This window comes from Mastigoproctus giganteus, chromosome 6 (assembly GCF_048544385.1).
Source record: "Mastigoproctus giganteus isolate SK-2022 chromosome 6, ASM4854438v1, whole genome shotgun sequence".
NCBI lineage: Eukaryota > Metazoa > Arthropoda > Arachnida > Uropygi > Thelyphonidae > Mastigoproctus > Mastigoproctus giganteus.
In genome coordinates, this window is record NC_143580.1 from 42,953,760 (window position 1) to 42,973,069 (window position 19,310).

The 19,310-nt window shown below is 33.9% G+C and overlaps 1 protein-coding gene across 1 annotated transcript in view; it reads left to right on the forward strand.

The window, feature by feature from the left end:
• The window catches only part of LOC150084200 (transmembrane protein 209), a 115,119-nt gene that overhangs the window by 34,897 nt on the left and 60,912 nt on the right, over positions 1-19,310 (forward strand). Inside the window, exons 6-8 of the mRNA XM_090375090.1 lie at positions 6,948-7,035; positions 11,159-11,264; positions 15,919-16,008. Of these exons, the coding sequence (XP_090231216.1) occupies positions 6,948-7,035; positions 11,159-11,264; positions 15,919-16,008 (284 nt within the window). The remainder of the gene's footprint in view (positions 1-6,947; positions 7,036-11,158; positions 11,265-15,918; positions 16,009-19,310) is intronic.

The following is a 19,310-nucleotide window of genomic DNA, read 5'->3' on the forward strand; positions in this document are numbered from 1 at the left end:
TCAAAAAGTTCGTACCCTGACCTTGATAAAACATCAGTAGGAAGATGCCATTTTTAATATACGTTGTATACATATTCAGTAACTAACGTGTGAAATTTCATTCCCGTAGGTGATTGTACACCAGAGGTGGAGTCCGGAATCTGAGTAAGTATTGATCAGTGATCATGTTCCTGCATTTGCAGGGCAAGAAATCTCAGGAAATTGACAAAGAAATGAAAGCTGTGTATGGGCAGAATTGTCCATCCTATGACACTGTAAAAAAAGTAGAAATGGGAGTTTGGTTGTACAAATGTATTTGATGAGCCAAGAGAAGGAAGGCCATCAACATCCATAGACATCATAGTTAAAACATTTCACTGTTAAAATATTCAAATTTTAAATGTTTTCTTAGTGTTCTGTATTCATTTTTAAAACAGACTAAGTCAATGGGTACATTAATTTCATCAAAACTATGATGAACCATATAGCACATTGAGTAATATGAAATAAAACATGAGCTTTGTGATTGCATGTGCTTAGTAAATTATTGAACATATTGTTATATAGATGTTTCGAATGAATTGAGACAGTTGCAAAGGTTGAGCAGCTGGTGCTGAGTGACAATTCATTTCATCGCAGATGCAGTGGGAATTAGTTATGGGTCTGCCCACAGCCTTTTACTTGACCATCTGCACATGTCTAAGGTCTCCGCACAGTGGGTTCCAAGATTGCTGATGCCTTTGCAGAAGCAATGGCAATGTTCTCGCCAACTGTTGGATTTGTGTAATGTGGATGTTGAGAACTTTTTTTGATCAGTTGGTGACAAATGACGAATGCTGGGTGTACCAGTATGATCCGGAGACTAAAGACATGTCAAAACAGTGGAAGCACACCTCCTCCCCAACTCCGAAAAAGGCAAAGACCACTCCATCTGTGAAGGTGATTTTGTCCATGTTTTTTGACAGAAAAGGGGTTATCTTGACGGATTACCTATCTCATGGTTCCACAGTTACCATAGAATACTACAGAAATCCTTTGAAAAAGTTAACGCGATGCTTTGAAGGTGAAAAGGCGTGGAATGTTAACCAATGGTGTCTGCCTTCTGTCAGACAGTGCACCGGCTCACACAGCCGTAGCCACCACCTACTTTGTTGCCCAGTGCAGCTTCGAACTTCTGCGGCAATTCTCACCCTATTCTTCCGATCTAGCACCGTCAGACTTCTTGTTTTGAGAAATGAAGAAACCATTGTGTGGATGCCGCTTTGATTCGTCTCAGGAAGTCATCGATGAAGTGGAATCGTGGTTTCAGTCAAAAAGTGCGGACTTCTATGATCAAGGCATTAAACAACTGATCCATAGATGGGAGAAATGTGTTACTATACATGGAGAGTACATATAAAAGGATTGAAGTTTCTCTGAAGTTTCACCTTTCTAGGACTATTATTTCTAGGTAAGGGTACAACCTTTTGATACCCCCCCCCCCTCATAAGTAACATCCATAAAATAAATAAATCTGCATATTAACTTACACATATTGATGTCTTTCCTGGTATTTTTTCTGCAATGAAGAGTTGAAGGAAACTTAAAATATGAGAAACATTAATGTGAACAGAAATGTTAAAACTTTGCTTTTTAGATGTGAAATTTTTGTTTAAGAAAACTAAAATTGAAACCAGCAGCAATCTCATTTGCTCTGCACATGTGATTGCTTGTCTTCCTGTATAGACACATGGAGAAAATGTGTATTCTGACTCTTCTGTTTCAAGTATAGAAAAGTTTCAAAGCAATTCTGATGGATGATATTTCTGCCATTATCATACCTTCCAACTCTGTGGATTTATGACAGAGAAGCGGATTTTTTTTTTTCTCAATTTAATTCTCCCTCTCATCATCGTAATATAAAATATAATTGGTGACAAAGAATTTGTCTTTTTTGCAAAATCTCATTTTGCAAATTTTGTTTATTTTTATTAATGAATTGGCTGCCCGGTATACTAGTCTGAATTGCAAAATAGGAATGCAGAATAATAGCATTTTCTCTAATGTGCGATATTGTATTGAACTTGTGTGATGCAAAACTAATTAACATCTTTCAGTAAGATGCCAAAAAATTAAGATGTAAAATTTCAGAAGACATGTAATCCAAATTTTCTATGTATTGTAAAATCTGAAAAAGGTAACACGGTTGCCTTATGTACTGTATGTAGATGTGATTTTTCAGTTTCAAGTGGTGGGATCTTTTGTTGTAGAATGTAATCTTCTTCTGAGTTGTGCTGAACATGCTGGTGCATTGTTCAGAAATATGTTATCTGATAGTGAAATAGCAAAAAAAATAGGGTTGTAGAAGAAACAAAAAAACAACAGCCATTTAGTGAAGTTACATGAATAGGGAAAGAAGAGGCAAATGTCTCTACTGAGTGGGCCATTTTTGATTGCTACAGATGACAGTAATCAGAGCTATTCCAAGCTTATATCCTATTGTGGTGACCTTTTGTAATTTAAAATTTTTTTTATTCGTGTGTGTTCTTTTGCAAAGAACACACTTACACTCTTCATCATTCTTCAATATGGTTAGCCCTACTCTTTAGTTTATCAAGTTAATTTCTTTTTTTTTTTTTTTTTTTTTTTGTTTGTTTTAGTTATTTTTCTAATTTGGTAATTTAATTTTTCTCTTTTTAAATTTGGTTTTATTATGTTGCATGTTTGCATTTCTATTAGGCCCGTTCATTAGTATTAAAATTTCATTGCATCATATCTCGTTTCTATTTGTTTGAGTTGTTTCGTGATTATTTGTTAACCGTGTTTAAAATGTTTTCTGCCAAACCTACCGTTTTTGCTCGCAGCGAGGCATCCATGGTCTTTTTTTACTGAAACCATGACAGAAATGCATGTTTGGGCCACACTGGAAGAAGACAAGTTGTTTTGGGCCACACATAAAATACACTAACACTAACGATAGCTGATGAGCAAAAAACATAAATATATAGTTAACATATATAAGTAATTTAAACTTCATTAGTTCATGAATTTTTTATTATAAAAGTAAAAGACAAGACAACATGAAATTAGTGAGATGTTTGACATTGTTTTTGAGACACTAATGCTTCGATATTTGGTTCGATGGAAGTAGTTGTAATTCTCAATGAGTTCTCAAGGTGCTAATCAGATATTTTGGTTCTAGTTTTATTCTTCGTGTGCTTCATCCTTGAAAATAGCTGCTTACAAATGTAGGTGCTTCCAAATAGTGATGACATGAATAAAGCATGATTGTGAAGCAAGGGATATTTTTCTCTGGGTAGATATATCTTATAGAAGTCCAGTAAAGAGACATGATCAAATTTTTCTTTAAGTTGAATGTCAGATTGTAGCTCTATGCATTCCATTTGAAAATTGTAATGATATTTCATCATATGCGTGGTGAAAATGGAGTCGCAAATATACCAAAAGATTGATAATTTTTCCGGAAATCTTGAAACTTGTTCTCAAATTCCTGTATCAAATCGAAAAGCAAGGCTGCATATTTTTCGTTGTTCACAGGACCGTGTTTAGCCAACGTGTCGAAATGCATAAAATTGTTTGCCTTAATTTGAGATTGCCATAGTTTCAGTTTCATTTCGAACACTGTTATAGTTTGAAACATTGTATTGATCAGTTGGTTTTCACCTTGAAGACGCATGTTTAATTCATTTAAATGAGCAGTCAAGTCTACTAAAAATGCCAAATCTGTGAGCCAGTTTTCATCATCAAGTTCTGGCACAAATTTTGTTTTTGATTCCATAAACGACTTGATTTCATTTCTCAAATAATGAAATCTTTTCAACATTTTACCTTGACTTAACCATTTTACTTCTGAAAAGTAAATGATGTCTCCATAGTCAGCATCCATAAATTTAAGGAATTCCTGAAATTGGCGATGATTCAATCCCTTGGCCCTTATGAAATTTACAGCCCTGATGACAATGCACGACGTTATCCATCTTTAAAGCTTTTGCACATAAATTTTCTTGGTGTGCTATGCAATGATATTTCATCATATGTAAATTTTGGGAGTCAATTGCATAGTCTTCTATTAATTTTACAAGTCTATCTCTTTTAACTATCATCGCCGGGGCACCATCAGTAGCTATACCAGATATGTTCACAATGCACAAAGAAAATTGCTTTAACGTATTTTTCACTGCTTCGTATAAATCTCTTGATTTAGTGGGGGTCTTTTAATGGCACTAAAGAAGCCATTTCTTCAGTGATATTATATTCGTCATCAATACCTCTAATAAAAATTGCCAGTTGAGCTGTAACATCAGTACTTTCTTCTATTGCCAAAGCATAAAATTTAAAATTAGCGGCTCTACTCTCCAAACCTTTTTCGATAGATTTTCCTATTTCATCAGTTCGCCTGGCTATAGTCTGGTGAGACAAACTGATTTTAGAAAAATCCCCTTTTTTATCAGGGCAAATTATATCTGCCACGCTTTCCATACATTGCTTAATAAACTTACCATCGGCATACAGTTTTGATTTTTTTGCTATCAGGTTTCAACCACATAACTAGCTTTTACAATAGAATCCGTTTGAGTTGTTATTTTTTTAAAAAAAACTTTGTTGAGATGATAGACTTTTTTTTCAGTTCCGCTATTTTGTCTTTATGACACGTTCCTTGATATGCACTAAATTTTGCAGCATGTTTTTGCGTGTAATACCTTTTCAAATTGTAGTCTTTGAAAACTGGCACAAATTCCCTACAAATTAAGCAGATTGCCTTAGTATTTGCCTCGACAAAAATGTAGTCATCTGTCCACTTTTCATTGAACAATCTTCCTTTTATAATTTTTTTTTTTGGTTCAGTTTTCTTTTGAGACACTGTGGAAGCCATGCTGGAATTTAAAAAAAAAATAGATTGAAAATTAGAAAGCAAGGTTTAATAATCAAATAAAAATACTTACATGTCTTCTAAATAACCAAAAATGTCTGTTGTTTACAAAGGTAGGTAGGAAGAAATATTATCAATAATCACTGCGATTTACTCGCCAAATCGCCACAAATACATGTAACATCTGCACCTTTCAACTCGACTGTTTCCAGTTGCACATTGAAAGCCGTACCAGTGTACCCATGGCGCACATAGAGAGACATCTATTGCGTGGTAAAAGTAGGAAGCAAGAGCGCTAGCGCATTATTTATTATGTCGAGAAGTAACTACTCGCATGGGCAGCAATTTTGAATAAATACAATTATTTGAGAATGATTTTATCAATCTCTCATTGCTAAAAAACGTGTTAAATTCAAAAATTCATCGCTTATAAATTAATAGCATGTTAAAATTGTATTTGTAATATTATTAATGGTATTTTTAGTCGCAATCTCATAAAGTTTGTAAGTTTACAATTTTTTGTTGGGCTGTATTCATAGCCGTCCTGGGCTGCACGCGGACCGCGGGTTGGACAAGCCTATAGTAGATAATAATTGCACAATTTGCTGCAATTATTATCTACTAAGAGATGTTTTGGGAAACAATATGATATTGCAAATGATTTTTACAGATCCTTAAAGTCAACTTCAGGTATTCAGAGAAACTTACCTCAGGGGTGGGGGGATGACTGCTTAGTTAATACCTCATGTTTATATTGGTTATATTGGTGGTTTTTATTTTGTTTGGTTATGTTGATGGTTTTTATTTCTCTCCTTTGAGAGAGGACAGTGATGGTGGTTTTAAGGCATTACAAATCAGTTCTATTGGTGGGAGTTTGGTCAAAGTTAATAAATATATCACATTATATAATTTCTAAAAGCACAAATAAAATTGCTGTAGTGAAACCTATAATTAAGAATAATAAAATTGTCCTGTTTACCATCTAATAAGCACCCTGGTCTCCTGGCTACACCAAAAAAGTAATAAATAAAAATTTAAATATCTATTAGAATTACATTAGTGAGAATTTAGTATTTCTCTAGTAAAATTATTTTTTAATTGGAAAAGTATAGTTATAAAAAAAATTTTGTGGTACCATGTTTGTTTGCAAAGTGTACTGTATGGCACTGTTAATTTCCTGTGGAACTTTGATTGCGGCTTTGTTTTTGCTCATCTAATGCCACCAAGCATTAGAAAACAGTTGCTAGCATGCAATTTGCAGAGGTAGTTGGGAAATAATTTTTTTTTGGATAATAAGACTGTTACTAAAGATATTATTTGTTCTTGTCATCAGAGAGTATACTGCTAAATTGGAGTACAACTTTTAAATTTTAACTCTTTTGGATTTATATAAGATAAATTTGACTTCAAGAATATCTGCAGGCTGCTAACAAAAAAGGTTGTTAATCATATGCTTGGAGCCAGTTATATTCCACATTTAGAATTTAAGGTTTTGTGAGTTACAGCTGGAAAGTAATGTGGTTGAAGAGTGGGCAAGTGTTACTACAAGCCTATCTGACCTTTTCGCAACTGGTGGGTTACTATTTTCATTTCCATAACATTTATTATGGGTTTATCATTTACTGCTATGCAGCTGTATTAGTATTAATATCAATCAAATAATTATGTTGCATGATAGAATTATTGTAGCCACTCATTTTTGTTTAGATAATGAACAAATTTAGATCATAAAGTCAGATTTGTTGTATTTAACTGTTAAATTATACTAATGTGTATTCTGTATAATTTTACTGTTAAAATATTCAAATTTTAAATGTTTTACTTTGTATTCTGTATTCATTTTTGAAACAGACTAAGCCAATGGATACCTTAACCATATAGCACATTGAGTAATATGAAATAAAACATCTTATGAGCTTTGTGATTGCATGTGCTTAGTAAATTATTGAACATATAATATTATAATGTTATATAGATGTTATATAATGTTATATAGATGTTTCGAATGAATTGCGTATTGTCCTAGTTTATAGAAACCCTTTATGACATTATACAATAGTTATGGTTATTATGTTTGTAATATGGATTTTTCCTACAGCTTCTCCTCCAGTTTTTCATCTGGTTTTTCATCTAGTCCCAATCATAGCCTCTCAAGCCCATCTTGGATTTATATGCCAGGAACTTCGGTATGTACATCATGTATTGTAATATAATGATTTTTTTTTTTTTTTAAAGCTGTTTCAGTCAGGACTGTAGTTAGCGACTCTCAGGTGAAGTGAATAAGGTTTATTCACTTCTATGAGTTATTCCAGGCCACAGAATTTGCAAATTGGCCTGTGAATATGAACATGATACCCATATGGTTGCCAGTGTCCAGTTTTGACCCATTAGGACATTTGAGCTTGCTATCCAGTAAACAGATTGATCTGTTGAGAAAACACTGGACACATAAATCTTGCAGTATTTTATAATTAAAATAGTATAACTTAATTAGAATAAAACTTATGAAATGTAATAAAGTCTGTCAGTTTAATTTTATATTAAGTTTTTTTGAGTTTTAATGAAGTTTGCATCCATTGTTGCTGTTTAGGTTGAACTGTACTCTTAAATCTTTATTATTTGCACATAGCCAGAATAATAAAATTTCACGTTGAGTTGCAGTTTAATATTTCTTATTATAATTTACACCCTTTCCATGAGAACCTCTCTTCTCTCATGCGTCCCCCTCCCAACTTTTTCTTCTGTCTCTTCAGTATTTTTTTATAGTAACCATTCAGCTACCCTATTCATGAAACTGGAAGTTGTGGATGTGTGAAACATGAAAAATTGGATGGTAGCCATCCAGTTTTTCCTGAAAAGGTCACCTGCCAACATAAGATACATGATGGTGCAATATGATCTAAGTCACTGATGCACCCAAAACTCAACAACAGTTTAAAAAAAGTATCACATTTATTCTAATCCCCCTCCATCATAATCAGATTTCATGGGTTGGTAAGAATTTTGATAACCTCAAAGAATCATAAGCAATTTTAAAAAATTGCTATGAATTCTCAGTTCAGATGGTAAGTACAGTTGCAGATTCACATTAACTCTAAATATGTTACATTATATATAGGCTTTTTATGCATTAAGACACATAAGGTAAAAACGAATATTTTTTAATTATGTTATTCTAGCAGAGCTTGATGTCATATGCTGTATCAATTATCTCATTACAGTGAAATTGTGCAACCTGGTTGTATAAGAAGCACCATTTTTTAAATGTATATACAATGGATTCCGGTTATTTGGGCCACCGGTTAATCAGGGCAGCCATTTATTTGCGGCAAATCTTAAAAAACAGAACCCAATCGAGAAAATAGCCAGGATTTACTTTGCTTAATTGGGGCAGGAGACTGCAGCACTGAAGATTACCCTACGATTGTCTCCGACCGTACCATGTAGTTCGGTCAGATTTCTGGAGGTCACAACCATAAAACAATAAAAACAATTAGCAGTCACCTATTTATTGGGCTTTTCTGTTAGTGGAATCTATCATAAACTGATAGTAAACTCGATCTTATTGAATTTGCGATAATACTGACAGCTGGAATTCTGTGGATTATTATGGTGAAATGTGTTTACACTTCCATGGAATATTCAATCATATAAAAAAAATAATTTTCAGAATCTTCTCTTCATTCCTATTTTTCAAGCTTCATAACTAGTTACTCCATTCTCACTTGCACGTATCATGTTACTTGCAATTTGTGTGTGCCGTGTTTTTTGTTATTGATTGCTTATCTTTTTACTGTTTTAAATTTTAACCCCCACCCACAAACGCAGAGTGAACAGAAATGTCAACTAGTTAGTATGTACGTATTACAGTACGTATTAATTATTCCGATTTTCACGTATCATTTAATTTTTTAATTGGTAAGGTAATAAAGGGTAAATTTGTGCTTAATATATCTTTAGTTTTATAGCCTGTGAATAATATTCCTCCTATTTTCGCTAATTAGAATCGCTGTTTAATAGAATTAAAATTCAATTCACAAACGTGATCACAATGACCGGCGCTTACTACACATCATATAGTGAATGGTACTTTACTATGGTTAGTCCATCGTAACGTGATTTGATTGTACAGTGAACCAATTGTAAAGCGGGGGTCCACTGTATTTTTAACTATTTACGTGAAACTTCGGATAATTGGGACAGTCGCTTAATCGGGCCAAAATGCACTAGTCCCGATGTGTCCCAAATAACCAGAATCGCCTGTGTATATATATATGTGTGTGTGTATATATATATATATGTATATATCATCAAAATGTAGCAGTATATCAAACATTTTGGCAGAGGTAGGAAAATCCTTTTTTGTAAGTACTAGAAATATTTGATCTCCATTGAGAAATAGTGTTGTAGGGATTGGATAAGATGCTGTGTGAAGATACAGTAGAGCCTCTATCAACACTGGTGCCTAGCACCTTTGCTAAGCATAACATTTAAGCCCAAGTTTGAAAAATCAGTAAAAATGTGGAAGGGGACAATTGCTTCAATCTCAGTTGTAAATTAAATATGACCACAGGATGCTGTAGAGTCTCGAACTCATGCAGTGACATGATTAGACAGCTTTTTGATAATCATAGTTCGTGTTGTATGCCTTATTTGTTGCTTCCAATCATGATTTACATTGAGTTACTGTTATTCATGCTGTACTTTTTTTTTTTTTTTTTAATTTAAGTAGTATTCTACTATTACCACGCTTTAAATCGAGAATTGTATGCACAGTAAAGTTAGCAGAGTGATTTCCAGCACCATATTCTAATCCTTAAGGTAAAAAAATAAATAAACAATTTAAAAAACAAAAAAAATACCAGCTTGCTTTTCAAGTTTGTGACATACAGTTTGAATAACAGTAGTTTTACCATATATTACAGAATTTAATTGATGTCAGAAAACACATGCTTTTCAAAGCAGCATTTCTTGATGCCATTTTTAATTCACATTTACATATAGATTATGAATTACAAAAGTTACTCCTGAAGTCCTGTTTCTTTATGGCACCGTAACGAAACACAAGACTTGAGTAACTTTTAGATTATCAGGATTTTTTTTTTTTTTTTTTTGCAAAATTTTAAAAATGTGTTAGATTTATGAGGTTTTACTTGTACTGCCTTTTAAGTTATAGTTAGTTAGCAGTACAAGATCAGTGAAATCATTGATGGGGAATGAGCTTCATCAGGATGGGATTAGCTAGACAGTATAGTGACCAGCTGATATGGCTGAAGTTGACAGTTTTGTGATTGCTGAAAAGGATCTGGAAAAGAACTTTTCCTGATTAAAAGTTTATCCATCCAAAGGAAGCAATAAAAAAAATAATAATAATAAAAAAAAACAAAAAACATAGCCTTTAGGTATAATAATAATGAGAGCATCCTTGAATTCAGGTGAAGTACCTGTGGATGTACAAACATTGCTCCAATTTACAAAGATGCCTTGAAGGACAAAATATATAACTTCAGACCTTTAGGTTTGACTATTTGTGATGTGAATAATTATGAGTCTATAGTTAAAGTTGCATTGTGGGATCTGAACAGGAACAGAATTGTAAGAGAGTCACATTGATGCTTTGTAAAGTGGTCATTGTGTGAACAGTCTGATATGCTACTATGAAGTTGTTATAAAAGATATATATGCAAAGAATAATTTGACATTTTATTTAGACTTTAGTAAAATGTTTGATGTGGACCCATGTAAATGACTGGAAAAAGAATAGGGGGAGTTATGTTTAAGGAAAAAGTTCTGTAAATTTGACTGTTTGGAAATGAGGTATCTGTGTGATGACCTGACTGAGATATATAAGGCTTTAAACAGTTAAGTAAACTGAATACTGGATGGAGATATTTACTTTGAAATGTGTAAGAGGACAGGTTTAAATAATAAGGAAAGATGATTGTAGACTAGACATCTTGAGCTTGTTTGATTGTTGTTTAGCAGGTTATTATATATTATGCAATTAAATTTTATTAAATGCAATTCTCTCAAAGAACAGTAACTTTTTTTATATACTAATACTGATGTTTCTGAAAATAGTATAGAGAAAGCTCTTCTGTAGTAATCAAGTGTTAGCTCTTTTCTATATAGGCTTTGTATAGTAGTTGAAATTTAACATCTAATTTGTCATTCATACTTTAAATACCCAAATCATGCATGAGATAAGAATTCCGCAACTAATTATTACATTTTTAAAATTTCACATATTTCTGGCTTATGTTTTAGCCCTTTCATTTTAATTGAGTTCTTGTATGATTTTTATTTCAGCGATATCTTCCAAGGACTCCATTATCATCTAGTTTTCTAGAAGGCAGTGAAACAAGTGGGCTTAAGAGGAGATCATTGACTCCAGCCTTTAAAACTAGTCCTACAAGTGAGTCTAATTTCTCTTTATTTGTGTATATATACATACATATGTGCACACATACTTGTGAGTAATAATTTTCGGAATTTTATTTTAAAAATTTTTAATTTTTTCAGTGTTTGTAGTAGCAGTATGTTTTAGTATGTTATTCCATTCTTCTTCAGTTAACATTTAATTGTTGAGCTGTGGAAAGTTCGATGATCTAGGTTTTCAGGCTAGGATTTTTATCATGTAACTGAAATATTTTTGTCAAAATGAAGGTTTCTCATCCACAATTTTCATGTTAATCACTTTAAGCTTTAATATTTCAAAATCCACCCTGAAAAATTGCAGTTATTTTACTACTTACTGACTTGATTAATAATATTATTTTTGAAAATATACTATTAAACAGGGGCCTGCTTTCTAAATTTGCCTTCTCTGATGCAGATACTTCCATAAGTGATTTATATATGAGCTGTAAGTCATGATTTGATAAATATAGATAGGTAACATGTTAATTGAGAGCGATTAAAGTATTATTTAAAAACATTTAATGCAGAATCTAATAAAGTAAAACCACTCTAAATTTGAACTTCATGAACAATACAGTTTTTGAAAAATATTTTTGTGGGAAAATATGGCATAGTTTCTAAATTGAAAGTAATCTAAGCAGATAAGTTAGTTAACGTACTCAGTGTGTTACATTTCAGGCACAATAGCAAATAGTAATAATCCATAATTTCTACCTGTGAATGCCTTCAAATCGTGAATAATAAAAACTATGCCATTTCACCTACTTCAATGATTCACTACCTACTCACATGATGCTAAGTACTAACTTGTTTGATTAGTGAATTTTCCATAGTTTGAGGCTTTAGCCTAAAAAATTTTTTTAGTCTGTACTGTTGCACAACGTCTGGCGTCTCATATTGTGAAGTTATACTTCATAATTGGGTTGTCACTTATTGTAACGCCAGGAAAGGCCAGAAAGCCTTGAAATGGCCATCTGAGTTGTGGTATCCACCAAGAATAAGTAACAATAGTCTTCTTCTCCACTGATGAAGCGTTACTTATTCGAGGTCGTGCAATATCAGTGCAACTTGTTGTGAAGGCATTCACAATATGAGATATAACAGAAGCGATGCCATTTCACCTACTTCAGGTGATTCATCATCATCATCAGCCATTTTCAATCCACTGCAGAATGACGGCCTCTCCAGCAACTTTCCAGTTCCTTCTGTTTTGTGCAATGGCCATCCATTTACTACCCACAAACTTGTGAATTTCATCTGTCCATCTCTGTTGTTGTCTTCCAGGTTTTCTTCTAGCTCCTCTTGGGTACCATTCTGTTATTTTCTTAGTCCATCTGTCATGTCTTCGAGCTGTGTGTTCTGCCCAAGACCATTTTAGTTCTTCAGGTGATTCACTACATACTAAGATGATGCTAAGAACTAACTTGTTCAGTTGGTGAATTTTCCGTAGTTTGAGGCTTTAGCCCAAAAAACCTTTTTAATTCGTGATTTGTAACAAAATAAGCTGACCCATTGACATGAAAAATTTTACAAAGATTTTTAAGTTATTCTAAGTAAGCAATGATATTTTGAATAGATCAGAGCTCTTGTTCCAAATTATAGTAATATTTCTGTAGATGAAATTGGAGAGCTAATACTATGAAATCATAATTGAATTTAGAACCATCCCAGAGACCAACAGGAAAATTTGGTAGCAATCCACCTTTTTTCTTGTTCAATTAATGCAAAAACATTTTCATTTATGCTGATTTTTCTGTGGGAGGGGTTGAAATTTTAACTGGACCTGAAATTTTCCAAAGGACCAGCAGAACATGGGTTGAATTGGCCTTGATCCAACTTTTCATTCAAGAGTAATACATAAAAATTTTCCGGACATCTATTCTACAACTGTCTTTGTGCCTCAATTTGTGGCGCCTCCATAACCAGATGGGCAGGAGCAGCAGTGTGTAGCACATGCTTCTTGATTAGACCAGGGTTCGAGCCTGTGCGCACCAAATGTGGAGGATGCTGAAAGATCAGGGAATGACCACCGCATATCCCCGGAGCAATATGGCCTTAGTTGCTAATGCTCTTAAAAACCAAATAACAAACAAACAAACAAGCCTCAATTTGAATCTGTGCTGCCTCAGGTTCTTAATCTGAGCAAGAGGAAGAATCCCATCAGCATTCAGCTTGCTCAACCCATTCAAGGCCTTATACGCCTCAATCAGATCACCTCACAGGTGCCTACTCTCCAGGCGCTACAATATGCTGAACTTAAGCCTTTCTTAGAAAGAGCACCCCTTAGTTCCCCTCACCAACCTTGTTGCCCTTCTTTTGTACTCGTTCTAGCAACTCTACATCCTTCCTAAAATGAGTCCTCCAGACTTGCACACAGTACTCTAGGTGTGGCCTGACCATTGCCTTGTATAACAGGATAATCACCTCCCTGTCCTTGCTAGCAAAATTCCTATCTATCATTGACAAGACTCCATAACCTGCCTTGGCAACCCGTCTGCACTGCTCAGCGAACTTCATATTTGACTGCACAATTACCCCTAGGTCTTTTTCACTTTCTACTTCCCTGAGTGTAGTAGATATTCTTGCTTGCTTGCTACAAAGAAATCTACAATGAAAAGAAAAAAGCCACCGTCCACTCATCCATTAGTATGTTCTTTCGTAAGGTTGAGGGGCCGACCCCTTCTAAATGTCCACAGCCCTCAACTTCTGCAGCGGGGTACTGATTAGCTGAAGACGTAGATTCTGACAACAATGCTCGAGAGGTAAAACTTACTGACGTTATACCTATCTCCTCTTCTTTTTTTGTAATTTTCTAATTTTGAAATTTTTTAAATTGCAAGCTTTTATAATTTTCTTGCACATGAGATAAAAAATTGAATAAATACAATAAATAATTCTGTTTACATGTTCGTTGAACATTTATTTTTTGATTCAATCAATTCAGCGAGCACAGTTGCAAGTGCTGCTCAAGCATGGGGGAAATTCCCCAACTTACTTAGTGTTCCGCAGAACGTAACCCTTACGTAAGTCGAGGAGTTACTGTGTGTGTGTGTGTATATATATATATATATATATATATATATATATATGGTGCAGAATGGTCTAAGTTGCTGATATGCCTAAAATCCTACCGCATATCAGCAATAACTATTCCAAAAGTTTTGTACAGAAGAATAGTTTAATCGTTGGTTATACTGTCATTATCTCACTCCATTTCCAATCACGTTTTTAACATATGCATTATTTTCTAAAAAATATTTCTTTTGGCATTGTTACTATTGCAATATTATAGGATCAAAGGGTAATTTAAACACAGTAGTTGAAGTGAAATCAAAATTCGTGTGCTTTACATGCACTCGATTTTGATCTTGAAAAGATGAACTGCTCTCACAACTGGTGTCACATTTTTAAATGTGTATTGGATTCATCTATTCTGGTAATGCTATGCATTTTAAAGTGATATTAGCAACTTTGGCAGAATTGTGGATAAAATATTTGTCTCCAGGTTGAATTGTAAACCCAAACCTTAGCACCAATTTTCAGTTCTAGGTCTTCGTTAGGAGCTGAAAGTCTGTCAGTGGTCAAAATCTGATGTAGGTAAAGCATGTGAATTTTAATTTGATTGTTTTTATATTTTTGACATCTCTAATTCTGTTACTTTTTTCTAATTCATTAAATAGAATGCTTCAGGTAGCTAACCCTGCATTAATTATAATTCAACTTTAAAGTGGCCAGACTAGTGTTTTTTTTTTTTTTTTTTTTTGAGGTGTCAACAACTTAACCATTTTGGATCACCATTTTTAAAAAAAAGTGCACGTTACAACTTCTCAATCCTCTTGATTTTTTTGAAGACTCTGCATTGACTATAGTATAACTGTAAAGTATTTTAAATTAAAATATAATTTAAATTATTTTAATTTAATAAAGATATAATTTAAAGCACAGGACTTCTCCTATCTGTATATATTCAATTATAGTGAAAATTTGATTCTACGATACTTAATTTTAAATTTTTTATAATTTATGCACATGTTTTTATGAGTAGATGAAAATCTAAAACAATGTTAGATTTTCCTTGTGCTTGCATTTTTGGTTACTTTCTGGGTCCTTAGTTTTGCATTCATTTGCCATTTATCCTCGCTGATGTAAAAATAAGCGGCAGTTAAGCACTTTTGATTTTTTTCCACCATACATTAAGTACAAGGTTCTGATTATTTATTAACATCAATATTTTATTGAAAATGTAGCCAAATGGTTGTGGTATCAATGTGTTACATTCAGATCCAGTAATCTTCAACTGCCCAGAATTTTTCTCATCTGTAGTGATTAAAGTCCATTTCATTGTGTTTGCTTTCTTCACACATGCCAGTAACTTGGAGTTCCACAAAGTTAAATGTATTCCTCTCTTTTTCATTAAAACAAAGCACAATGGTTATTTCTGTATCATATTTATTTTGAATTACATAGATACTAAAGGACATACTGCAAAATTTTAAAATAATGCTTCTTATTGCATTTTAGTTTGGTTTATTTTTCTTTTTAGAACAGAATTGTTATTTTCTCAATTTTACATTACTATCAAAAATGTAAATTTTAAGTTTTAATGTGCAATATGAACATTTACAAACTAAAACTAATTGTTATTTTAGTAGTACCATATGAAGATAATATACGAAATGAGAAACAGCTTGATTCTTATCTGAAGGATTATGAAGAGAAGGAGCATTGGCTGCAAATGAGTAAGTTTTCTGTATAATGTCTGAATGGCATGTTGCACAGTCTTGATCAAAATGCTTGAAATGAAAGCACTTAATGTATGTAAAGTTTAGAATTTGTTTATTACTAATGAAATCTAACAATTGTACATTTCACGGACGTTTTTTCTTCCCCTTCTTCAGCGACTGCAAAATTAAAAATAAGATGGCTTAACTTATTAATTATCTTAATCTTTAATTCTTAATTTAATATAATCCAAACAGGTGTCATAAAATATCTGATATTTTAATAGACTTAATACTAAGGTAAACTTGTGATCAGCCTTCCACAAAAATGCCAAAAGGCAAAATAGTAATAAAGAAATTCTGAAACACACAGAATGCACATTTCAAGTTTTTTGGAGTGTGTATTTTATGGACAGGTTTCAAAAGAATTATGCCCATCAAAAAGTTCAGACCTTAGGCCCTACCTGAGTTCTCTTTATGTGAGTTTTTAAAGGCTACTATGTGTTGTTCAAATTGCTATTGATCACTGGAAGAGCTAAAGATCACAATTCAGAAAGAAGTTAATGCCATAGTGACCCCAACAGTCATTTTGGTAGATATAAGCTAGTCTGTAATCAAGTCACAAAGGAGGTTAGGCAAGCAAAGGCAGAATATGAGAAATCTTTGGCAAAGGATTCAAAGAAAAACAGCAAAGACTTCTTTACTAATATAAACTCTAGAAGGAAAGAGATGAATCAGATTGGTCTGCTTGATATTGATGGTCCTGCTGAGGTAGCTGACAAACTGAATGAGCATTTTGCATCTACATTCGCACATGAGGAAGTCTGTATGGAAGTGGAGGCCAGAAGCTTATCAAACTCTAGCGGGGAGCTAAATGATTTTGTAGTAACTGAGAGCAAAGTGGAGGAGAAATTGTTGAAGTTGAACGTAAGAAAGGCACTTGGGGTGGAAGGGATCTATTATCCATTTATATTAAAGGAGGCAGCAAAGGAAGTAAGCAAACCCTTGGCCATAATTATGAAAGCTTCCTTGGGCTCAGGGGAGGTCCCCACTGACTAGAGATGTACAAATGTGTCCCCAATTCACAAAGGTGATCAAAGGGTAACACGAGTAATTACAGACCTGTTGGTTTAACTTCTGTTCCAGGAAAAATAATAGAGTCACTGGTTAAAGAAGTACTGCAGAGTCATCTAGACAAAACAGCAGTTATAGTTCAGACACAGCATGGGTTCGTTAAGGGGAAGTCTCATCTGACAAATTTGATTGGATACTATGATGTGTTCAGAAAGGAACTGGAAGCAAAAAATAATTTTGATACCGTATACTTGGATTTTAAGAAAGCTTTTGATACCATTGCACATGGAAGACTATTGTACAAATTGGAGCAGTATGGCATTAAAGGCAAGTTGCTGCTGTGGATAAAGAGTTAGTTGAGTGGGAAAAGACAGAGTGGTAATCATCGGACACTGCTCTTCGTGGAATAATGTTATTAGTGGAGTCCCCCATGGTTTGGTGTTGAGCCCATTGTTGTTTTCTCTGTTTATCAGGGTTAATCACACTTCTTGATTAGACTGTGGTTCTAGCCCGTGCCCACCAAATTTGAGGATGCGGAAAGGTCAGGGAATGACCACCACATATCCCCGGAGCAATATGGCCTTAGTTGCTAATGCTCCTAAAAACCAAATAACAAATAAACATAGCATCAGGGTTAATGTCCAAGTTTGCAGATAATACAAAGGTTGACAGGATTGTTAACGACAGTAATGACAATACACTACTGCAAAAGCATCTGTAAAAGTTGAGCAGATGGGCTGAGAGGTGGCAACTGAAGTTTAACATTGAAAAATGTAAAGTAATGCATATGGGTAGCAGTAACTCCAGAGTAACATACCAACTGTGTGGTACTACACTCAGGGTAGTGGAGAATGAAAAGAACCTGGGGGAATTGTGCAGTGAGATATGAAGTTTTCCAAGCAGTGCAGATAAAGAGTAGCTCATTGTATATTGTTAATGATATACAGGAATTTTGCTAGCAGGGATAAAGGAGGTGATTATCCCTTTGTATAAGGCAATGGTCAGGCCACACTTTTGAGTACTGCATACAAGTCTCGGGGCCTCATTTTAGGAAGGATGTAGAGCTGCTGGAATGAGTACAGAGAAGGGAAAGAGACTGGTGAATGAACAAAGAGAACACAATAGAACAAAGATGGTAAAGAAAAGAAACTACACAGAAGTTTTTTTTTTATTTATTTATTTTTTATTTCAATATATAGTATGCTGTGTTTGAATTGCTGGAATGAGTAGAGAAGGACAGTGAGATTGGTGAGTGGAACAAAGGGTTGCTGTTATCAGGAAAGACTTAAGTTCTGCAAATTTCAGCATCTGTAGAACAGGCACTTGCAAGGTGATCTGATTGAGGTGTATAAGGTCTTGAATGATTTGAGCAAGCTTAATGCTGATGAGATTCTTCCTCTTGTTTGGATTACTCACCTGAGGGAATATAAATTCAAATTGAGGAAATTTACCTTTAGCCAGCAGGTGGTTGATAGTTGGAACAAATTTCCATCTGTCATAGTGGAGATCGACAACTTAAATAAGTTCAAGGCAGAACTAGACAAGCATTTGCAGTGAATGGATGGGTGAAATGTGAATGGTGTTTTTTTTTTTTTTTTTTTTATTTGGTTGATGCTAACTTGCTTTCTTGCATCATATGCCTCTACTAATGCTAATACTTTGTAAGAACGTTTTTGGTCTTTTATGTACTTCATCTGATTTTTTGTACTTAAGAATATAGTATTAACTAATTATAAGCCATGCATGTCTATTTAAGTATTATTAGGCATAATGCTCTTAATCCTTGTTTTTGTGTTTTCTTATATTGTTCTGACTAGAACTAAAAGTTTTGATTACAGAATAGATACTGTGCACTAGTTGTAGCGAAATCATCAGTTGGACATCTCTGCTATAACACGTTGGTTGTTTAATTGCTTTCTAATCTTGCCCCCGAAACTGTGTGTGTGTGTGTGTGTGTGTGTGTGTGTGTGTGTGTGTGTGTGTGTGTGTGTGTGTGTGTGTGTGTGTGTTATGAAAATCAGTATTTCCTCCCTTCTGAATACAGAAAGAACTGATAATTTAAACTGTTGTTTTGCAGCTATAATTCTAAACCACATCCTCAGAGTGAAACTGCTATTCCAAATTTCCACAAAACTACAACACTTGCAACACTTGCTGTAGGTTTGTGAAAAGTCAGCTGAACAGCAGTTTCCACTTATGGAGAATTATGCCTTTGAAATATCATAATTTATCAGTTTCTCCTTTTT